General features: G+C 48.5%; 1 protein-coding gene across 1 annotated transcript in view; it reads right to left on the bottom strand.

The window, feature by feature from the left end:
* Positions 1–22,407, bottom strand: part of LOC106588672 (retinoic acid receptor alpha-A) — a 107,323-nt gene that overhangs the window by 41,848 nt on the left and 43,068 nt on the right. The window contains exon 3 of the mRNA XM_082970119.1: positions 18,993–19,134. Coding sequence (XP_082826245.1) covers positions 18,993–19,134 — 142 coding nt within the window. The remainder of the gene's footprint in view (positions 1–18,992; positions 19,135–22,407) is intronic.

Below are 22,407 nucleotides of genomic sequence, written 5' to 3'. Positions count from 1 at the left end.
TGTCATGAGCTGGATCCGCGCGTCGGGGAGGGGGTACTGTCTCCTATACTCCCTCTGGCCTCTAGGTCATCAGGCTGCTGATTATCCCACACACCTGTCACCATCGTCAAGCACACCTGCGCCTCGTAACACTCACCTGGACTCCATCACCTCCTTGATTATCTTCTCTATATCTGTCACTCCCCTTGGTTCTTTCCTCAGGTGTTATTGACTCTGTTTCATGTCGGTGCGTTGTTTGTGTTTCGTGTTTATTGTTTTGTTTATTTATTAAAACACTCCCTGAACTTGCTTCCCGACTCTCAGCGTACTCATTACAGCTGCCATTCTATGTTGTCGTCTTAGGTCTCTCTTTATTAAGTGTTGTGCTGTCTCTCTTGTCGTGATGTGTGTTTTGTCCTATATTTTTATTTTAATCCCAGCCCCCGGCCCCGCAGATCCTTTGCATTTTGGTAGAATCCTTCATTGTATATAATAATTTGTTTTTAACTGACTCGCCTAATTAAAGGTTAAATAAACAAAAACATTGTATTGCGATACCACGGTGAAAAAAATCTAGCGTCCTGTTTGCCCTGTCCCACCGACGCTTGTTCCTGTTTTCTAAATGTTATGCGCATGTGCTACACAAAAAACCGGTCACTGATATTCACACTCAATATACTCAGTACAACACATAGAATTTAACTTTACACTGTATAATAGATACTGCATAGAATGTCTGATTTGCTCCTATTTGCAAAGGCCTACCTGTGATCTGGCTGGAGGAAGGAATATACTGTACATGCAGAATGATCTGCATCTCATTTTGGCAGTAAGGGGAAAACACTGCATGAAACCTTTACTTTTCAGTAAACAGACCGACATAGACTCTCCTTCCTTCCCTACCTCACACCACTCTCTCTGTCTCCCACAAACACACACACCACTCTCTCTGTCTCCCTCTCCCTCTCTCTCACAAACACACACACCATACTCTCTCTCTCTCCCACAAACACATACACACTGCTCCCAACTTTAAAAGGTTAGGCACCAAACAGAATTGAAGGAGCACCAGAAAGAGATAGATGTTTGATATAGTTCAGGCCTACATTAGGTCTATATGAATCCTACCTTTGAAGCATATGTAGTGAAGCAGACCCTTTTTCCTATTGTCAAGTTACCAGGTTGTTAGCTAGCTAGGTAAAATGACTGAACAACGTTGTTTGTTATCAAACCACGATTAGTTTAAAACATCCCGCGACATGGTTTTTGAAATTCTATAAATGTGTGTGAAATCGCGCAGGAAGACAAAAGGTAGCTCTGGTAATATGAGACACGCCATTTTCTTTGCTGTAAAGCTGCAAGCATGCATGTTTCAAAGCTGTGCTCCATTTGTCCACCCTGGCATTTGAATGCTGCATGACAGCGAACTCGCAAAGCCTACTCTGACTGGCCTGTGCTCTTGGTTATTATATCAGCTCTGTGCGCTGCTCCAATGTATTCAATGTAACAACAGGAGACGCATCAGGGACTGCATCCCCACTCGCCATCACGGCTAAATTATAATTAAAAAGCTGGTTGAGGAGTCGATGCGCAGGAAGAGAGCACGGAGAGAACCAAGTGAGTGATGCCTGGTTAAGGATTATAGATATGATACGCACATGGAAGTGAAGTGGACATTACTGGACCGGCGCTTACAAGCAACTAGTGGCTGTAGCTTAAAAAAATGCAACTGATTTTATAAACAAAACTAACTTTATTAACATTTTATAACAGGCGCCAGCGGGTTCTTCAGATTAGTAGGGCGGAAACATTTTGTAGTATCATATCAAACGGCACTACGGTATTCTGAAATGTTGGTATCATAAGTATCATGACATTTTGGTACTGTGATATTACCTTGGTACCAGTATACCGTCCAACACTAATCCAAACACACAGAGGAGAATTAATGCATGAGCACAAGGATATTTTGGCTTTTTACGAAGTCCCCTGAGAATTCCAGGACGAATGTGGTGCTTAGGTTCATCTTCTACCTGGCCGTTAATTAACAAACAGGCGTACACTGATGATGAAAGCAAGAGAGGAATCTGGCTGGCTGAATCACTGAGGTATAAAATAACTGCTTCCAAGATGGACGCTCGTTGTCTTCAACGTAGTCAGTCTACTCATGTTCTTTATTTTATTTTTCTTTCTTTTTTATTGTAGAAAAATCAGTATACATACAAGAAGTATACAAACAGACAATGATAACATATGCTAGGGGGTACAACAAATTACAGATTATACAAAGACCTTAAAAGATGCACACATATTGATTGTTTTAACAGCTTTCTTATTAGAAGAATGTATAATGGTCTTAATGTACTGCTCGAATTCCTTCTAGAAAACACAGAAGAGTGATTTTTATTAGTGAATTTACATTTATGAATATGAAATTTTGCCATTAGCACAATTAGATTTATCAGGTAAAATTGTTTTTCTTTATCTTTATTATGGTTAAGGAAACCGAGCAGCACATTCTCCCATAAAAAACAAAAGTCATCAAGAATATTAACAATTATAAAACTGTGAATATCTTTCCATAATTCTTTTACATGTAGATCATGCCAAAATAAATGTGAAACTGTTTCTGGATGCTCAACACAAAAAGTACAATCAATGTTATTGTCTTTTTTAAGTTTCTTCAGGTAATGATTGGCAGGGTAATACTTATGGATCATTCTGAAAGAGGCCTCTTTGACCTTGTTAACAGGCAGGTATTTGTGTGGTAATAACCAGACTTTTTCCCAACAGATATTAGTGACCAATGTATTCCAGTAACTTGTGACATAAGGAATGGATACAATCTCCCTTTGAAATAAAACATGTATAGACCTATTGTTCTGAGGGAGCAAGGAGAAACATATTTTCCCTATTGGAGAGTCAACTGGATTAAGCAAAGGTAGGTCAAGAAGGTGAGGTCTACACCTCTAAACAACATGAGAGTTCCAGATGGAATAGCATCAAAGACTATGACGAACTCTCTAGGTGTTACAGGGATATTGTAACGAGGTAAAAATTCCTCATAATTGAGTAACAATCCTTCTGCATTAAAAAGTTGACTCACCAGTAGGATATGATTATTGAACCAGTTCTTAAAAAATAAAGACTTATTTGTATACAAAATGTCCTTATTGTTCCAAATGAAATACCTATGCGGGGAAAAATTATGTTTATATATTAACAACCACGCTAAGCAGTCTACTCATGTTTTCTGGAGCAAGCCTGAGCAGCGACAACATCATCACGTCATGCAGAAGCATGTCCGACATTGGATTCATATAAAATGTTAAACGATGGGAAATATATCTTGGATATATTCAGTGCATATTTTTGGTACAAAGGTGATAACAAAATGGTATTTTTAGGAATTTTAGGAACTTCTCTCCTGGTCCGTCTACCAGAATTGTCATTCTGGGCTCGGCTGCAGCCCTCTGAGCACAGTGGAAAGCCTGCTTCTAGACCGGAACCCTGGGCTGAATGAGCAGGCATCTCTTCTCTTAACATGTATGGACCCAGAACTTAATCGAGCATATGATCAATTACGCAAGACTTTAGTTCTGGGTTAACAGAGATTATGCTTGGACATACAGAGAATCACTGCTGGCCATACAGAGACCACTGCTGGCCGTATACAGTACCACTGCTGGCCGTATACAGTACCACTGCTGGCTGTATACAGTACCACTGCTGGCTGTATACAGTACCACTGCTGGCTGTATACAGTACCACTGCTGGCTGTATACAGTACCAATGCTGGTTGTATACAGTACCACTGCTGGCCGTATACAGTACCACTGCTGGTTGTATACAGTACCACTGCTGGCCATACAGAGACCACTGCTGGCCGTATACAGTACCACTGCTGGCTGTATACAGTACCACTGCTGGCTGTATACAGTACCACTGCTGGCTGTATACAGTACCACTGCTGGTTGTATACAGTACCACTGCTGGCCGTATACAGTACCACTGCTGGCTGTATACAGTACCACTGCTGGCCGTATACAGTATCACTGCTGGCAGTATACAGTACCACTGCTGGCTGTATACAGTACCACTGCTGGCTGTATACAGTACCACTGCTGGCTGTATACAGTATAAATGCTGGCAGTATACAGTACCACTACTGGCCATACAGAGACCACTGCTGCCTGTATACAGTACCACTGCTGGCTGTGTCCAGTACCACTGCTGGCTGTATACAGTACCACTGCTGGCTGTATCCTGTAACACTGCTGGCTGTATACAGTACTACTGCTGGCCATACAGAGTATCACTGCTGGCTGTATACAGTACCACTGCTGGCCATACAGAGACCACTGCTGGCTGTATACAGTACCACTGCTGGCTGTATACAGTACCATTGCTGGCTGTATACAGTACCACTGCTGGCTGTATACAATACCACAGATGGCCATACAGAGTATCACTGCTGGCCATACAGAGAACCACTGCTGGCCGTAGACAGTACCACTTCTGGACGTACAGAGAATCACTGATTGCTGTATACAGTACCACTGCTGGCCATACAGTACCACTGCTGGCTGTATACAGTACCACTGCTGGCCATACAGTACCACTGCTGGCTGTATTCAGTACCACTGCTGGCCATACAGAGAATCACTGCTGGCTGTATACAGTACCACTTCTGGCCATACAGAAAATAACTGCTGGCTGTATGCAGTACCACGGCTGGCCGTATACAGTACCATTGCTGGCCGTATACAGTACCACTGCTGGTTGTATACAGTACCACTGCTGGCTGAATACAGTACCACTGCTGGCCGTATACAGTACCACTGTTGGCCGTATACAGTATCACTGCTGGCCGTATACAGTACCACTGCTGGCTGTATACAGTACCACTGCTGGCCATACAGAGAATCACTGCTTTCCATACAGAGAATCACTGCTGGCTGTATACAGTACCACTGCTGGCTGTATACAGTAACACAGCTGTCTGTATACAGTACCACTGCTGGCTGTATACAGTACCACTGCTGGCCGTATACAGTACCACTGCTGGCCGTATACAGTACCACAGCTGTCTGTATACAGTACCACTGCTGGCTGTATACAGTACCACTGCTGGCCGTATACAGTACCACTGCTTGCTGTATACAGTACCACTGCTGGCTGTATACAGTACCACTGCTGGCTGTATACAGTACCACTACTGGCTGTATACAGAACCACTGCTGGCCATACAGAGACCACTGCTGGCTGTATACAGTACCACTACTGGCTGTTTACAGTACCACTGCTGGCTGTATACAGTACCACTGCTGCAGAATACAGTACCACTGCTGGCTGTATACAGTACCACTGCTGGCCGTATACAATACCACTGCTGGCTGTATTCAGTACCACTGCTGGCCGTACAGAGAACCACTGCTGGCAGTACAGAGTACCACTGCTGGCAGTACAGATAACCACTGCTGGCAGTACAGAGAACCACTGCTGGCTGTATACAGTACCACTGCTGGCCGTACAGAGAACCACTGCTGGCAGTACAGAGTACCACTGCTGGCCGTACAGAGAACACTGCTGGCTGTATACAGTACCACTGCTGGCTGTATACAGTACCATTGCTGGCTGTATACAGTACCACTGCTGGCTGTATACAGTACCACTGCTGGCTGTATACAGTACCATTGCTGGCCGTATACAGTACTACTGCTGGCCGTATACAATACCACTGCTGGCTGTATACAGTACCACTGCTGGCCATACAGAGACCACTGCTGGCCGTACAAAGACCACTGCTGACTGTATACAGTACCACTGCTGACCGTATACAGTACCACTGCTGGCCGTATACAATACCACTGCTGGCTGTATACAGTACCACTGCTGGCCGTATACAGTACCACTGCTGGCCGTATACAGTACCACTGCTGGCCGTATACAGTACCACTGCTGGCCGTATACAGTACCACTGCTGGCTGTATACAGTACCACTGCTGGCTGTATACAGTGCCAGTGCTGGCCATACAGAGACCACTGCTGGCTGCATACAGTACCACTGCTGGCTGTATACAGTACCATTGCTGGCCGTATACAGTACTACTGCTGGCCGTATACAGTACCACTGCTGGCCATACAGAGACCACTGCTGGCCGTACAAAGACCACTGCTGACTGTATACAGTACCACTGCTGACCGTATACAGTACCAATGCTGGCCGTATACAATACCACTGCTGGCTGTATACAGTACCACTGCTGGCCGTATACAGTACCACTGCTGGCCGTATACAGTACCACTGCTGGCCGTATACAGTACCACTGCTGGCTGTATACAGTACCACTGCTGGCTGTATACAGTGCCAGTGCTGGCCATACAGAGACCACTGCTGGCTGCATACAGTACCACTGCTGGCTGTATACAGTACCACTGCTGGCTGTATACAGTACCACTGCTGGCCATACAGAGAATCACTGCTTGCCATACAGAGAATCACTGCTGGCTGTATGCAGTACCACTGCTGGCTGTATACAGTGCCAGTGCTGGCCATACAGAGACCACTGCTGGCTGCATACAGTACCACTGCTGGCTGCATACAGTACCACTGCTGGTTGTATACAGTACCACTGCTGGCCGTATACAGTACCACTGCTGGCCGTATACCGTACCACTGCTGGCCGTATACAGTACCACTGTTGGCCGAATACAGTACCACTGCTGGCCGTATACAATACCACTGCTGGCCGTATACAATACCACTGCTGGCTGTATTCAGTACCACTGCTGGCAGTACAGAGAACCACTGCTGGCAGTACAGAGAACCACTGCTGGCTGTATACAGTACCACTGCTGGCAGTACAGAGAACCAACGCTGGCTGTATACAGTACCACTGCTGCCCGTACAGAGAACCACTGCTGGCAGTACAGAGTACCACTGCTGGCCGTACAGAGACCACTGCTGGCTGTATACAGTACCACTGCTGGCTGTATACAGTAACACTGCTGGCTGTATACAGTACCATTGCTGGCCGTATACAGTACCACTGCTGGCCGTATACAGTACTACTGCTGGCCGTATACAATACCACTGCTGGCTGTATACAGTACCACTGCTGGCCATACAGAGACCACTGCTGGCCGTACAAAGACCACTGCTGGCTGTATACAGTACCACTGCTGGCCGTATACAGTACCACTGCTGGCCGTATACAATACCACTGCTGGCCGTATACAGTACCACTGCTGGCCATACAGAGACCACTGCTGGCCGTACAGAGACCACTGCTGGCTGTATACAGTACCACTGCTGCCCGTAAAGAGAACCACTGCTGGCAGTACAGAGTACCACTGCTGGCCGTACAGAGACCACTGCTGGCTGTATACAGTACCACTGCTGGCTGTATACAGTACCACTGCTGGCTGTATACAGTAACACTGCTGGCTGTATACAGTACCATTGCTGGCCGTATACAGTACCACTGCTGGCCGTATACAGTACTACTGCTGGCCGTATACAATACCACTGCTGGCTGTATACAGTACCACTGCTGGCCATACAGAGACCACTGCTGGCCGTACAAAGACCACTGCTGGCTGTATACAGTACCACTGCTGGCCGTATACAGTACCACTGCTGGCCGTATACAATACCACTGCTGGCCGTATACAGTACCACTGCTGGCCATACAGAGACCACTGCTGGCCGTACAGAGACCACTGCTGGCCGTATACAGTACCACTGCTGGCCGTATACAGTACCACTGCTGGCTGTATACAGTACCACTGCTGGCTGTATACAGTACCACTGCTGGCTGTATACAGTGCCAGTGCTGGCCATACAGAGACCACTGCTGGCTGTATACAGTACCACTGCTGGCTGTATACAGTACCACTGCTGGCTGTATACAGTACCACTGCTGGCCATACAGAGAATCACTGCTTGCCATACAGAGAATCACTGCTGGCTGTATGCAGTACCACTGCTGGCCGTATACCATACCACTGCTGGTCGTATATAATACCACTGCTGGCTGTATACAGTACCACTGCTGGCTGAATACAGTACCACTGCTGGCCATACAGAGAATCACTGCTGGCTGTATACAGTACCACTGCTGGCCGTACAGAGAACCACTGCTGGCCGTACAGAGAACCACTGCTGGCCGTATACAGGACCACTGCTGGCCGTATACAGGACCACTCCTGGCCGTACAGAGAACCACTGCTGGCAGTACAGAGAACCACTGCTGGCCGTATACAGTACCACTGCTGGCCGTATACAGTACCACTGCTGGCCGTACAGAGAACCACTGCTGGCCATACAGAGAACCACTGCTAGCCGTATACAGTACCACTGCTGGCCGTATACAGTACCACTGCTGGCCGTATACAGTACCACTGCTGGCCGTATACAGGACCACTGCTGGCCGTATACAGGACCACTGCTGGCCGTATACAGTACCACTGCTGGCCGTATACAGTACCACTGCTGGCCGTATACAGTACCACTGCTGGCCGTATACAATACCACTGCTGGCTGTATACAGTACCACTGCTGGCTGTATACAGTACCACTCTTGGCCGTATACAGTACCACTGCTGGCCGTATACAGGACCACTGCTGGCAGTATACAGTACCACTGCTGGCCGTACAGAGAACCACTGCTGGCCGTATACACTACCACTGCTGGCCGTATACAGTACCAATGCTGGCCGTATACAGTACCACTGCTGGCCGTATACAGTACCACTGCTGGCCGTATACAGTACCACTGCTGGCCGTATACAGTACCACTGCTGGCTGTATACAGTGCCAGTGCTGGCCATACAGAGACCACTGCTGGCTGCATACAGTACCACTGCTGGCTGTATACAGTACCACTGCTGGCTGTATACAGTACCACTGCTGGCCGTATACAGTACCAATGCTGGCCGTATACAATACCACTGCTGGCTGTATTCAGTACCACTGCTGGCAGTACAGAGAACCACTGCTGGCAGTACAGAGAACCACTGCTGGCTGTATACAGTACTACTGCTGGCAGTACAGAGAACCACTGCTGGCTGTATACAGTACCACTGCTGCCCGTACAGAGAACCACTGCTGGCAGTACAGAGTACCACTGCTGGCCGTACAGAGACCACTGCTGGCTGTATACAGTGCCAGTGCTGGCCATACAGAGACCACTGCTGGCTGCATACAGTACCACTGCTGGCTGTATACAGTACCACTGCTGGCTGTATACAGTACCACTGCTGGCCGTATACAGTACCACTGCTGGCCGTATACAATACCACTGCTGGCTGTATTCAGTACCACTGCTGGCAGTACAGAGAACCACTGCTGGCAGTACAGAGAACCACTGCTGGCTGTATACAGTACTACTGCTGGCAGTACAGAGAACCACTGCTGGCTGTATACAGTACCACTGCTGCCCGTACAGAGAACCACTGCTGGCAGTACAGAGTACCACTGCTGGCCGTACAGAGACCACTGCTGGCTGTATACAGTACCACTGCTGGCTGTATACAGTAACACTGCTGGCTGTATACAGTACCATTGCTGGCCGTATACAGTACCACTGCTGGCCGTATACAGTACTACTGCTGGCCGTATACAATACCACTGCTGGCCGTATACAGTACCACTGCTGGCCATACAGAGACCACTGCTGGCCGTACAAAGACCACTGCTGGCTGTATACAGTACCACTGCTGGCCATATACAGTACCACTGCTGGCTGTATACAGTACCACTGCTGGCTGTATACAGTGCCAGTGCTGGCCATACAGAGACAACTGCTGGCTGTATACAGTACCACTGCTGGCTGTATACAGTACCACTGCTGGCTGTATACAGTACCACTGCTGGCTGTATACAGTACCACTGCTGGCCATACAGAGAATCACTGCTTGCCATACAGAGAATCACTGCTGGCTGTATGCAGTACCACTGCTGGCTGTATACAGTACCACTGCTGGCTGAATACAGTACCACTGCTGGCCATACAGAGAATCACTGCTGGCTGTATACAGTACCACTGCTGGCCATACAGAGAATCACTGCTGGCTGTATACAGTACCACTGCTGGCCGTACAGAGAACCACTGCTGGCCGTACAGAGAACCACTGCTGGCCGTATACAGGACCACTGCTGGCCGTACAGAGAACCACTGCTGCCAGTACAGAGAACCACTGCTGGCCGTATACAGTACCACTGCTGGCCGTATACAGTACCACTGCTGGCCGTACAGAGAACCACTGCTGGCTATACAGAAAACCACTGCTGGCCGTATACAGTACCACTGCTGGCTGTATACAGTACCACTGCTGGCCGTATACAGTACCACTGCTGGCCGTATACAGTACCACTGCTGGCCGTATACAGGACCACTGCTGGCCGTATACAGTACCACTGCTGGCCGTATACAGTACCACTGCTGGCCGTATACAGTACCACTGCTGGCCGTATACAATACCACTGCTGGCTGTATACAGTACCACTGCTGGCTGTATACAGTACCACTCTTGGCTGTATACAGTACCACTGCTGGCCGTATACAGGACCACTGCTGGCAGTATACAGTACCACTGCTGGCCGTACAGAGAACCACTGCTGGCCGTATACAGTACCACTGCTGGCCGTATACAGTACCACTGCTGGCCGTATACAGTACCACTGCCGGCCGTATCCAGTCCCACTGCTGGCTGTATACAGTACCACTGCTGGCTGTTTACAGTACCACTGCTGGCTGTATACATTACCACTGCTGGCAGTACAGAGAACCACTGCTGGCCGTTTACAGTACCACTGCTGGCTGTATACAGTATCACTGCTGGCCATACAGAGAATCACTGCTTGCCATACAGAGAATCACTGCTGGCTGTATGCAGTACCACTGCTGGCCGTATACAATACCACTGCCGGCTGTATACAGTACCACTGCTGGCCATACAGAGAACCACTGCTGGCCATACAGAGAATCACTGCCGGCTGTATACAGTACCACTGCTGGCCATACAGAGAATCACTGCTGGCCGTATACAGTACCACTGCTGGCCGTATACAGTACCACTGCTGGCCGTATACAGTACCACTGCTGGCCGTATACAGTACCACTGCTGGCCGTATACAGTACCACTGCTGGTTGTATACAGTACCACTGTTGGCCGTATACAGTACCACTGCTGGCCGTATACAGTACCACTGCTGGCTGTATACAGTACCACTGCTGGCCATACAGAGAATCACTGCTTGCCATACAGAGAATCACTGCTGGCTGTATGCAGTACCACTGCTGGCTGTATACAGTACCACTGCTGGCTGAATACAGTACCACTGCTGGCCATACAGAGAATCACTGCTGGCTGTATACAGTACCACTGCTGGCCATACAGAGAATCACTGCTGGCTGTATACAGTACCACTGCTGGCCGTACAGAGAACCACTGCTGGCCGTACAGAGAACCACTGCTGGCCGTATACAGGACCACTGCTGGCCGTACAGAGAACCACTGCTGGCAGTACAGAGAACCACTGCTGGCCGTATACAGTACCACTGCTGGCCGTATACAGTACCACTGCTGGCCGTACAGAGAACCACTGCTGGCTATACAGAAAACCACTGCTGGCCGTATACAGTACCACTGCTGGCTGTATACAGTACCACTGCTGGCCGTATACAGTACCACTGCTGGCCGTATACAGTACCACTGCTGGCCGTATACAGGACCACTGCTGGCCGTATACAGTACCACTGCTGGCCGTATACAGTACCACTGCTGGCCGTATACAGTACCACTGCTGGCCGTATACAATACCACTGCTGGCTGTATACAGTACCACTGCTGGCTGTATACAGTACCACTCTTGGCTGTATACAGTACCACTGCTGGCCGTATACAGGACCACTGCTGGCAGTATACAGTACCACTGCTGGCCGTACAGAGAACCACTGCTGGCCGTATACAGTACCACTGCTGGCCGTATACAGTACCACTGCTGGCCGTATACAGTACCACTGCCGGCCGTATCCAGTCCCACTGCTGGCTGTATACAGTACCACTGCTGGCTGTTTACAGTACCACTGCTGGCTGTATACATTACCACTGCTGGCAGTACAGAGAACCACTGCTGGCCGTTTACAGTACCACTGCTGGCTGTATACAGTATCACTGCTGGCCATACAGAGAATCACTGCTTGCCATACAGAGAATCACTGCTGGCTGTATGCAGTACCACTGCTGGCCGTATACAATACCACTGCCGGCTGTATACAGTACCACTGCTGGCCATACAGAGAACCACTGCTGGCCATACAGAGAATCACTGCCGGCTGTATACAGTACCACTGCTGGCCATACAGAGAATCACTGCTGGCCGTATACAGTACCACTGCTGGCCGTATACAGTACCACTGCTGGCCGTATACAGTACCACTGCTGGCCGTATACAGTACCACTGCTGGCCGTATACAGTACCACTGCTGGTTGTATACAGTACCACTGTTGGCCGTATACAGTACCACTGCTGGCCGTATACAGTACCACTGCTGGCCGTATACAGTACCACTGCTGGCCGTATACAGTACCACTGCTGGCTGTATACAGTACCACTGCTGGCCGTATACAGTACCACTGCTGGTTGTATACAGTACCACTGTTGGCCGTATACAGTACCACTGCTGGCCGTATACAGTACCACTGCTGGCCGTATACAGTACCACTGCTGGCCGTATACAGTACCACTGTTGGCCGTATACAGTACCACTGCTGGCCGTATACAGTACCACTGCTGGCCGTATACAGTACCACTGCTGGCCGTATACAGTACCACTGCTGGCTGTATACAGTACCACTGCTGGCCGTATACAGGACCACTGCTGGCTGTATACAGTACCACTGTTGGCCGTATACAGTACCACTGCTGGCCGTATACAGTACCACTGCTGGCCGTATACAGTACCACTGTGTTACCACTGGTAGCTCAGCTGGCTTAACTACTGTATCATCCACCCTGCTGCAAGGTCATACATAACATCACTGTCCAGGTGTCTCCCAGCCAAGACACACACACACAAACACACACGCATGCATGCACACACACATACACGCACACACACATACATGCACACACATGCAAACACACACACTCACACACACGTACACACGTACACACACACCACCATTAGCTGCAACTCTCAGCTAGCGTGGGTAGAGTTATGTGTCGTTCATCGCTCCCCACCTGGTGGTTGTTAAAGGCTGCTGTGGTATTATGGGATGTGGCAACTGGTCGCCAGGAGAAATATACTGTTTATTTACTGGTGCATCTGTTAGGTTGCCATGGTGCCGGGTGGAGGCTGGGATGACACAGATGGTCCAGCCCGCGGCCCTCTCTACGAAACGTTAAGGCTGTGTGTGTTAACGTTATCCTGGGCATCCACCAGCCCAGAAAGCTGTCTGTCAGCTACTCCAGCAGCCAGAGAGAAAGAGAGAAAGGACAGGAGGGAGGGAGGACAGGAGGGAGGGAGGACAGGAGGGAGTGAGAGGGAGGGAGGACAGGAGGGAGTGAGAGGGAGGGAGGACAGGAGGGAGTGAGAGGGAGGGAGGACAGGAGGGAGGGAGAGGGAGGGAGGACAGGAGGGAGGGAGGACAGGAGGGAGTGAGAGGGAGGGAGGACAGGAGGGAGGACAGGAGGGAGGGAGGACAGGAGGGAGTGAGAGGGAGGGAGGACAGGAGGGAGTGAGAGGGAGGGAGGACAGGAGGGAGGGAGAGGGAGGGAGGACAGGAGGGAGGGAGGACAGGAGGGAGTGAGAGGGAGGGAGGACAGGAGGGAGGGAGGACAGGAGGGAGGGAGGACAGGAGGGAGGGAAAACAGGAGGGAGTGAAAGGGAGGACAGGAGGGAGGGAGAGGGAGGACAGGAGGGAGGGAGGACAGGAGGGAGGGAGGACAGGAGGGAGGGAAAACAGGAGGGAGTGAAAGGGAGGACAGGAGGGAGGGAGAGGGAGGACAGAAGGGAGAGAGACGAAGGGAGAGAGACGGAGGGAGGACAGGAGAGGGGGGAGGACAGGAGGGAGTGAGAGGGAGGACAGGAGGGAGTGAGAGGGAGGACAGGAAGGAGGGAGAGACAGAGGGAGGACAGGAAGGAGGGAGAGACGGAGGGAGGACAGGAAGGAGGAAGAGACGGAGGGAGGGAGGACAGGAGGGAGTGAGAGGGAGGACAGGAGGGAGGGGGAGAACAGGAGAGAGGGAGGGAGGACAGGAGGGAGGAAGGAAGGAAGGAAGGAAGGAAGGAAGGAAGGAAGGAAGGAAGGAAGGAAGGAAGGAAGGAAGGACAGGAGGGAGGGAGGGAGGGTTGGAGGGAGGGGGGGACGGAGGGAGGACAGGAGGGAGTGAGAGGGAGGACAAGAGGGAGGGAGAGGCGGAGGGAGGAGTGAGAGGGAGGACAGGAGGGAGTGAGAGGGAGGACAAAAGGGAGGGAGAGGGAGGACAGGAGAGAGGGAGGGATGACAGGAGTGAGGGAAAGGGAGGACAGGAGAGCGGGAGAGACGGAGGAAGGACAGGAGAGGGGGGGACAGGAGGGAGTGAGAGGGAGGACAGGAGAGAGGGAGGGAGGACAGGAGGGAGGGAGAGGGAGGACAGGAGAGAGGGAGGGAGGACAGGAGGGAGGGAGAGACGGAGGGAGGACAGGAGGGGGGGAGGACAGGAGGGAGTGAGAGGGAGGACAGGAGAGAGGGAGAGACGGAGGGAGGACAGGAGGGGGGAGGACAGGAGGGAGTGAGAGACGGAGGGAGGACAGGAGGGGGGGAGGACAGGAGGGAGTGAGAGGGAGGACAGGAGAGAGGGAGAGACGGAGGGAGTGAGAGGGAGGACAGGAGAGAGGGAGAGACGGAGGGAGGACAGGAGGGGGGAGGACAGGAGGGAGTGAAAGGGAGGACAGGAGGGAGGGAGAGACGGATGGAGGACAGGAGGGAGGGAGAAAGAGGAAGGGAGAGAGGGAGGGAAGAAGAGAGGGACGGAGGGAAGACAGTACGTAGCTCATTGACCAGATGAGGATTAGCGTGTGAGTGTCCTGGAGAGCAGTGGTCCTATAAAGCGTGGCAGCGTGCTTGAAAGTGAAGGGTGTGTGTGTGTGTGTGTGTGTGTGTGTGTGTGTGTGTGTGTTTGTGTGTGTGGCAGCATGGCACAGGGCCCGACAATGAAATGTCTTAATTTACTACTGTAGTACACACTCCACCCTAGATTACTATAGTAATACACACTCCACCCTAGATTACTACAGTAGTACACACTCCACCCTAGATTACTACAGTAATACACACTCCACCCTAGATTACTACAGTAGTACACAGGGTCATACTGCATTTACTTAAACTTTTATTCGAACCAGGGTCTGTAGTGACTCCTCTAACACTGAGATGCAGGGCCTTAGACCGCTGTGATACAGCCTGGAATGGAACCAGGGTCTGTAGTGACTCCTCTAACACTGAGATGCAGGGCCTTAGACCGCTGTGATACAGCCTGGAATGGAACCAGGGTCTGTAGTGACTCCTCTAACACTGAGATGCAGTGCCTTAGATTGCTGTGATACAGCCTGGAATGGAACCAGGGTCTGTAGTGACTCCTCTAACACTGAGATGCAGTGCCTTAGACCGCTGTGATACAGCCTGGAATGGAACCAGGGTCTGTAGTGACTCCTCTAACACTGAGATGCAGGGCCTTAGACCGCTGTGATACAGTCTGGAATGGAACCAGGGTCTGTAGTGACTCCTCTAACACTGAGATGCAGTGCCTTACACCGCTGTGATACAGCCTGGAATGGAACCAGGGTCTGTAGTGACTCCTCTAACACTGAGATGCAGTGCCTTAGACCGCTGTGATACAGCCTGGAATGGAACCAGGGTCTGTAGTGACTCCTCTAACACTGAGATGCAGTGCCTTAGATTCCTGTGATACAGCCTGGAATGGAACCAGGGTCTGTAGTGACTCCTCTAACACTGAGATGCAGGGCCTTAGACCGCTGTGATACAGCCTGGAATGGAACCAGGGTCTGTAGTGACTCCTCTAACACTGAGATGCAGTGCCTTAGACCGCTGTGATACAGCCTGGAATGGAACCAGGGTCTGTAGTGACTCCTCTAACACTGAGATGCAGGGCCTTAGACCGCTGCGCCACTCAGGAGCGTAGTGTACACCACCATAATTTACACACTCTACTACAGACTACAGTCTATGGTGTCTTTGGCTGTGTTTACAAAGGCAGTCCAATTCTGATCTTTTAATCAATTAGTGGCAAAAGAGCTGACTTGATTAGTCAAAACATCAATTAGTGTCTAAAAAGATCAGAGTTGTGCTGCCTGTGTAAACACAGTCTGTCTTTAACTGGCAATAAAAGTATGTGTTCTCATGTTAATACATTGTTATTTCTAAAAGGAGCCCCTAAGGCCCAGTCCTTTACATAACACCTGACCTACAGGGTCAATCAAATCAAAAGTTATTCAAGAGGAAAATACTTATTCATAGAATGAGGGAATATTTTTCTCTCGTTCATTTGGGAGTAAAGAGAAGCAATAATATCTGTAGTTTGAGGAGGTGATGATGAGATGAAGGATAGACTAGATGTATTCCGTCCATCCTTCCCTCCTCCTCCTCCAGCCTGTTGTCTGATGCATCACTGGGATATATCTGCTCCTGGTCATTTGTTTGGAGTGCTGGGTAATTGATTGTCCTGGGGGCGTTCTCTCCTAGTGTTCGCCTCGCCATGAATACCCCTTTCTTCCTTAATCACCCCCCCCATACCCGACCCATGGGACATACCGACCAACTCGCCCTCCCCCTCTCTTCTCTGGGAGCCTGTGATATATGACCATCCCCCTCCACACACACATACAACCTCATACCATGCCCCAGTGGAGAAAGTGTGTGGTCAGACAGCAGTGAAACACAGCTGATGCTACGCCAGCCAGCTTTCTGAACTCTCTACGTCAGAGACCAGAGCAGGGGAAATGTGACCTGAAATGACTTCTCCATATCAGCTCCATATCATACTCTGTAACATCACTAACTGGCCCCACACAGACACATACATGCATGCACGCACATATACACCTACACACACAAATCCAAACCCACATACACTCCTTTGTGCCTGAACTCTGAACATGGGGCTGGTTACCCTTACTGAAAAAACACATGATATCACATATGGAAAATCACATGATTTCACATGAAAATTCACGTGAAATCATGTGAAAACACGTGTTTTTAGAAAACGTCACGTCTATTTTCATGGTTTACATGTTGTCACACGTTATCACATTAACTTCACATAAGATCACATGAAAACGTGTTTTGTGGTTTTCATTTGTTTTTTTTTCTTCTGTAAGGGTATCTGCGAGGCAAAAGATGAAGCATGGGCCTCCTGAGCCTGGTTCCCTCTGACTGAGGAGAGAATTTCCTAAAATACCATAGAAATACCAACAGAAGCAGTACGGTAAAATAAAGTGCTACCGGACCCACAGTACCTAGCTCCCTCTTCAATAACACACCAGTAAACAACACTAGATTATCATCGCGGCACACTTTATAGGAAGGACAGGATACCTGCTGGGGTTAGCTAGCAGCTACAGGAGTGGAGTAAGGTAAGGTACACAACCTCATCACAGCAACACACGGAGGAGGGGAATGGTTCCTGTGCTCAGTGGGGGAGACATACAGAATTAAATGGAACACTATATACATTACACACTATCTCTATGGGGAAGCCAGACCAGGTGTACAGGAGAATAGAGGCAGCACCTTCTCTGTGAGTCTATGGGGGAGAAAGAGGAGAGCAATGGCTTCTTTCCCTCAGGGCTAATGGAGCGTGAAGTGGACGGGCACCCTAACTGCAGATGCAATCAAAAAGCGGCAATAACCTGTGAAATGCAAACTGTTCCCGTCGCTGACAATGGAATGGAGCAACATGATCGCTAAGACACACACACACACACACACAAACATACAAACACACACACTCCAACGGCTGAACATACTCGGTTCTTTAGCGGGTTGGGTGATGATGCATGCCATTCACATCAAGTCGTTGATTTCAAGGACAGTGGTTTTACAATTTTTGGACAAGAGTACTTGTTACCTTCACAGCATGATTCACCAGTGGTTATCATGTTACTGTTACCTTTTCCATGTGCAACACCTGCAACAGTTCTCATGTCCTCGTGTCAAACTGTAATACTTTGATCATTTAATAAAAAAGGAGACAGTGTACTATGTGTGGAGGTGTCTTCTAATCAGGTCGTCAAGGATACCCTTCTCAATGGGATGGAATTGCAATATGTATATCGCAAATTACAATTTAAATGTCACCTTTCAGAATGAATGAATCTTTGTAATTGGAATGGATTCAAGGGTAAATCTGTCGCTGATGTGTTTCAAAGGGCCTTAAAGTGTGTAGGAAGTACGCGGATCGTGTTTGAGAATTTAACCACCAAAGAAATCTCTTTATCATTCACCTGCACTAGTTCCTCTCATCCATCCATCTTTCTCCTGGGAGAGAGTCCCACCAGCCAGTTCTGTACTTCAGACACATACAGGCACAGACACTATAGGATCAACCCTCTTGAAGGGCACAGTGTGTGGATGCTGGGGGATTTCTGTCAGAAATCAAGGTAAGATGGAGGAATCAAACAAGTACTACTTTAATTTCAACAGACTTGGGAAAAGTTCTGCTGTTGCTGGAGTGGTAATCACCTGATACAGCATGTTGGATATAACCCTGCTGAGCATAGCAACAACACACCCGCATACACACACACGCACACACACACGCACACACACACCATATCATTAAAAGTGAGAAATGCAATCCACTTAAAAAGTTAAAAAGTGCAAGAGCAGAGCGCTGAAGGATTTAAATCCACTAGAGGATGAATAGGATGGTGTGTGTGTCTGTGTGTTTAAATCCACTAGAGGATGAATAGGATGGCGTGTGTGTGATTGAGACTCACACTCTTTGGACATGCCCACGCCAAAGCACTTCTGGAGCCGGCAGTACTGACAGCGGTTCCTGGTCACCTTGTTTATGTTGCAGTTCTTGTCCCGGTGACACGTGTAGACCATGTTCTTCTGGATGGATCTACGGAAAAAACCCTGAGGGGGGAGGGAGGGAGAGAGAGAGAGAGAGACAGACAGAAAAAAGAAAGGTATCAGTCTTTCTGGTAAAACAAGGTTACATGAGACATGACTACATTTCTCACACCGGATAAAAGGTCAAATAAAATAAATAAACACCCTAGAGGCAGTTGATGCCGTTTAAGTCGCATGGCCTTATTTCTATTACAGCATATTGGATAACTATATTCCATTCACCCAGTTCAATGGTACAGTGGTAGGTTTAGGCTACTACATGATACTCTAATTTTCCCTGTACCCATCATGAGGTTGCTACAACCTAGCCTATGAAGGAAAGATTACAATGTAGGTGCACACAGGTCGAGACATATTTGAGGACAGACAGTGACATTCAATACAGGCTTGCACACTCTTGCCTACATCTAGCTGATATAGGGTGTAATCATTAGTCCAACAGGTGCAAACGAGAGTTTCTATTGGACAAATTCAGGTATGTTTATCCCTATTTTGTTCCGTTTAAGAAATGTTTTTCAACAGAATCGGCGTAATGAATACACCCCTGATCACGCGTAAACACAGTTAACTTTCATAGCAGCCACGTTGTATTCCTTCTTGCATCTATGCGCTCTCCTCCTCTCACCTCTTCCCTTCGCGTGTGGACTTCAATGCACAACACATCAACTGTATGTGACCAGGCGAAAGAGCTCTAATAGGCTGGAGGACGTCCTCCGGAAGTTGTCATAATTACTGTATAAGTCTATGGAATGGGGTGAGAACCATAAGTCTCCTAGGTTTTGTATTGAAGTAGATGTACCCAGAGGAGGATGGAAGATAGCTGTCCTCCGGCTACACCATGGTGCTACCCTACAGAGTGCTGCTAAGGCTACTGTAGACATTCTTTGCAAAATAGTGTGTTTTAATAAACATTTTGGTGATATTTAGTATAGTTTTAGCAAAAAAATTAATTGAGGAGGATGGTCCTCCCCTTCCTCCTCTGAGGAGCCTCCACTGAAATATTACTTGACTGCTTTCAGCTCAGGATGCACCAAGTGACATAGTGACAGTGAATCAGAGCAATGTGTGTGTGAGTGTGAGAGACAATCAGAGGGAGAGTTGTAGAGGATGTTAACATGGAATGTTGAGTGAAGCCCAGCTAAGTGATGTTCGGTGAAGTGGCGTGACTTTCTATGAATGCTGGTGTAATTGAATATAATAGGAGAATGAACCCCCCCCCTCCAAAAAAAACATGGTTTAAGTCTACAGTGTGTCCAAAAATAACTATGCTGTCACTGTTTTGTACCAGTTGCTTCTATACAATAAGTCACAGCGTTTGCCTATCAACACAGTCAAAGCAGGGGGAGAGAGATGAGAGGTATCCGAGGGAGAAAAGGAGGAATTCAAGCAGCTTCCTTATAGAAGTTTCAGTTGTTATTCATTTGTTATGGCTCTGGGGTCCTTCTCAATGATCCTCCATCATCCAGACCCTCTTGGGCGTCCCTCTCTCTGCCTGAGAAGGTGTGTGTGGTTCAATTTCTATTTGCCATATGCTCCTGTGACGGATGGGACCTTGCGTTTTCATTAGGGGAGCAGGATGCATGATGGGTAACAGATTAGGTCGCGCCCACACAGGGCTGAAACGGCTGACGCTGTAGCTTGTGTGTGTGTGTAACATCCGTCAACATACCGGTACTGCCCATTGGTGCCATGGCAACCACAACAACTAGCCAATCATGTCTAAGATCTCAACACCATGTGATCTGTCGGGGGTCACCTCCCCTCGACTGGTGTTATTCATTTTCTTATTAGAGGTCTTTATTCTTGGCTGATCTACGTGTTTGTGTTTTTTGTGTGTCTTCATCCTACCTGATCTGAGCAGAGAGAATTCTTATAAATTACCTGTCTGTTCTAATAGATAGGTAACACACACACACACACACACACACACACACACACACACACACACACACACACACACACACACACACACACACACACACACACACACACACACACACACACACACACACACACACACACACACACACACACACGTGACCATGCATGCCAGGAAAACAGGCTCTAGAGGCAGCTGGCTGCCCTTGGAGCGGGGAGTGTGTGAGTGTGCATCAGTGTGTGTGCGTGTGCATACATCGGTGTGTGTGTGTGCATGCATCAGTGTGTGTCTGCCTCAGAGTCTTTGTGAAGCGATTATTCACTAGCAGCAGCAGTCAACAGATGCCATGACTCTGGGAGACCTTCATCTCTGCGTTCCTCCAGGGAAGCACAATCACACACACACCCTGACACACTCAGACTTAATCATCACATCTGCCCTCTCTCTCCTCTTCCTCTCTCCCTCGCTCTCTATCTCTACCAAACTGATTCCCTCGCTCCTTCTTTCTTTCTCTCTCATCCCTTTTCCCTCTCTCTCTCTCTACCTACCAGTCTCTCTCTACCAATCTGTCTCTCTCTACCTACTTACCTCTCTCTCTCTCTCTCTCTCCTCTCTCTCTCTCTCTCTCTCTCTCTCTCTCTCTCTCTCTCTCTCTCTCTCTCTCGATCTCTCTCTTGCATTTCAGTGTACAGAGCTGGCCTGTGACAATGGTGTCCATGTGATATTTCCCAGCAGCCACTATGATGCTTGTTGAGTCTGTTTGAAACTCATAATGAGATATCACAGCACAGCCTTGAGCAGGGCATTTTACAAAGGTGTTTATCTAACCACCAGCAGGTGACGATAAACCGAAAATGACCTACATGAGAGAGGAGAGGAGAGTCACAGCTTTCTAAGCTAAGTGTTTTGAGTAGAGGTCGACTGATTATGATTTTTCAACGTCGATACCGATACCGATTATTGGAGGACCCCCCCAAAAAAAGCCGATACCGATTAATTGGCCAATTTGTTACCTTTATTTATTTGTAATAATGACAATTACAACAATACTGAATGAACACTTATTTTAATATAATACATCAATAAAATCTATTTAGCCTCAAATAAATAATGAAATATGTTCAATTTGGTTTCAATAATGCAAAAACAAAGTGTTGCAGAAGAAAGTAAAAGTGCAATTTGTGCCATGTAAAAAACGTTTAAGTTCCTTGCTCAGAACATGAGAACATATGAAAGCTGGTGGTTCGTTTTAACATGAGTCTTCAATATTCCCAGGTAAGAAGTTTTAGGTTGTAGTTATTATAGGAATTATAGGACTATTTCTCTCTATACGATTTGTATTTCATATACCTTTGACTATTGGATGATCTTATAGGCACTTCAGTATTGCCAGTGTA

Source organism: Salmo salar, chromosome 27 (assembly GCF_965601325.2).
Source record: "Salmo salar chromosome 27, fSalSal1, whole genome shotgun sequence".
NCBI classification, from domain to species: domain Eukaryota; kingdom Metazoa; phylum Chordata; class Actinopteri; order Salmoniformes; family Salmonidae; genus Salmo; species Salmo salar.
This window is presented reverse-complemented; position numbering and strand designations above follow the sequence as displayed.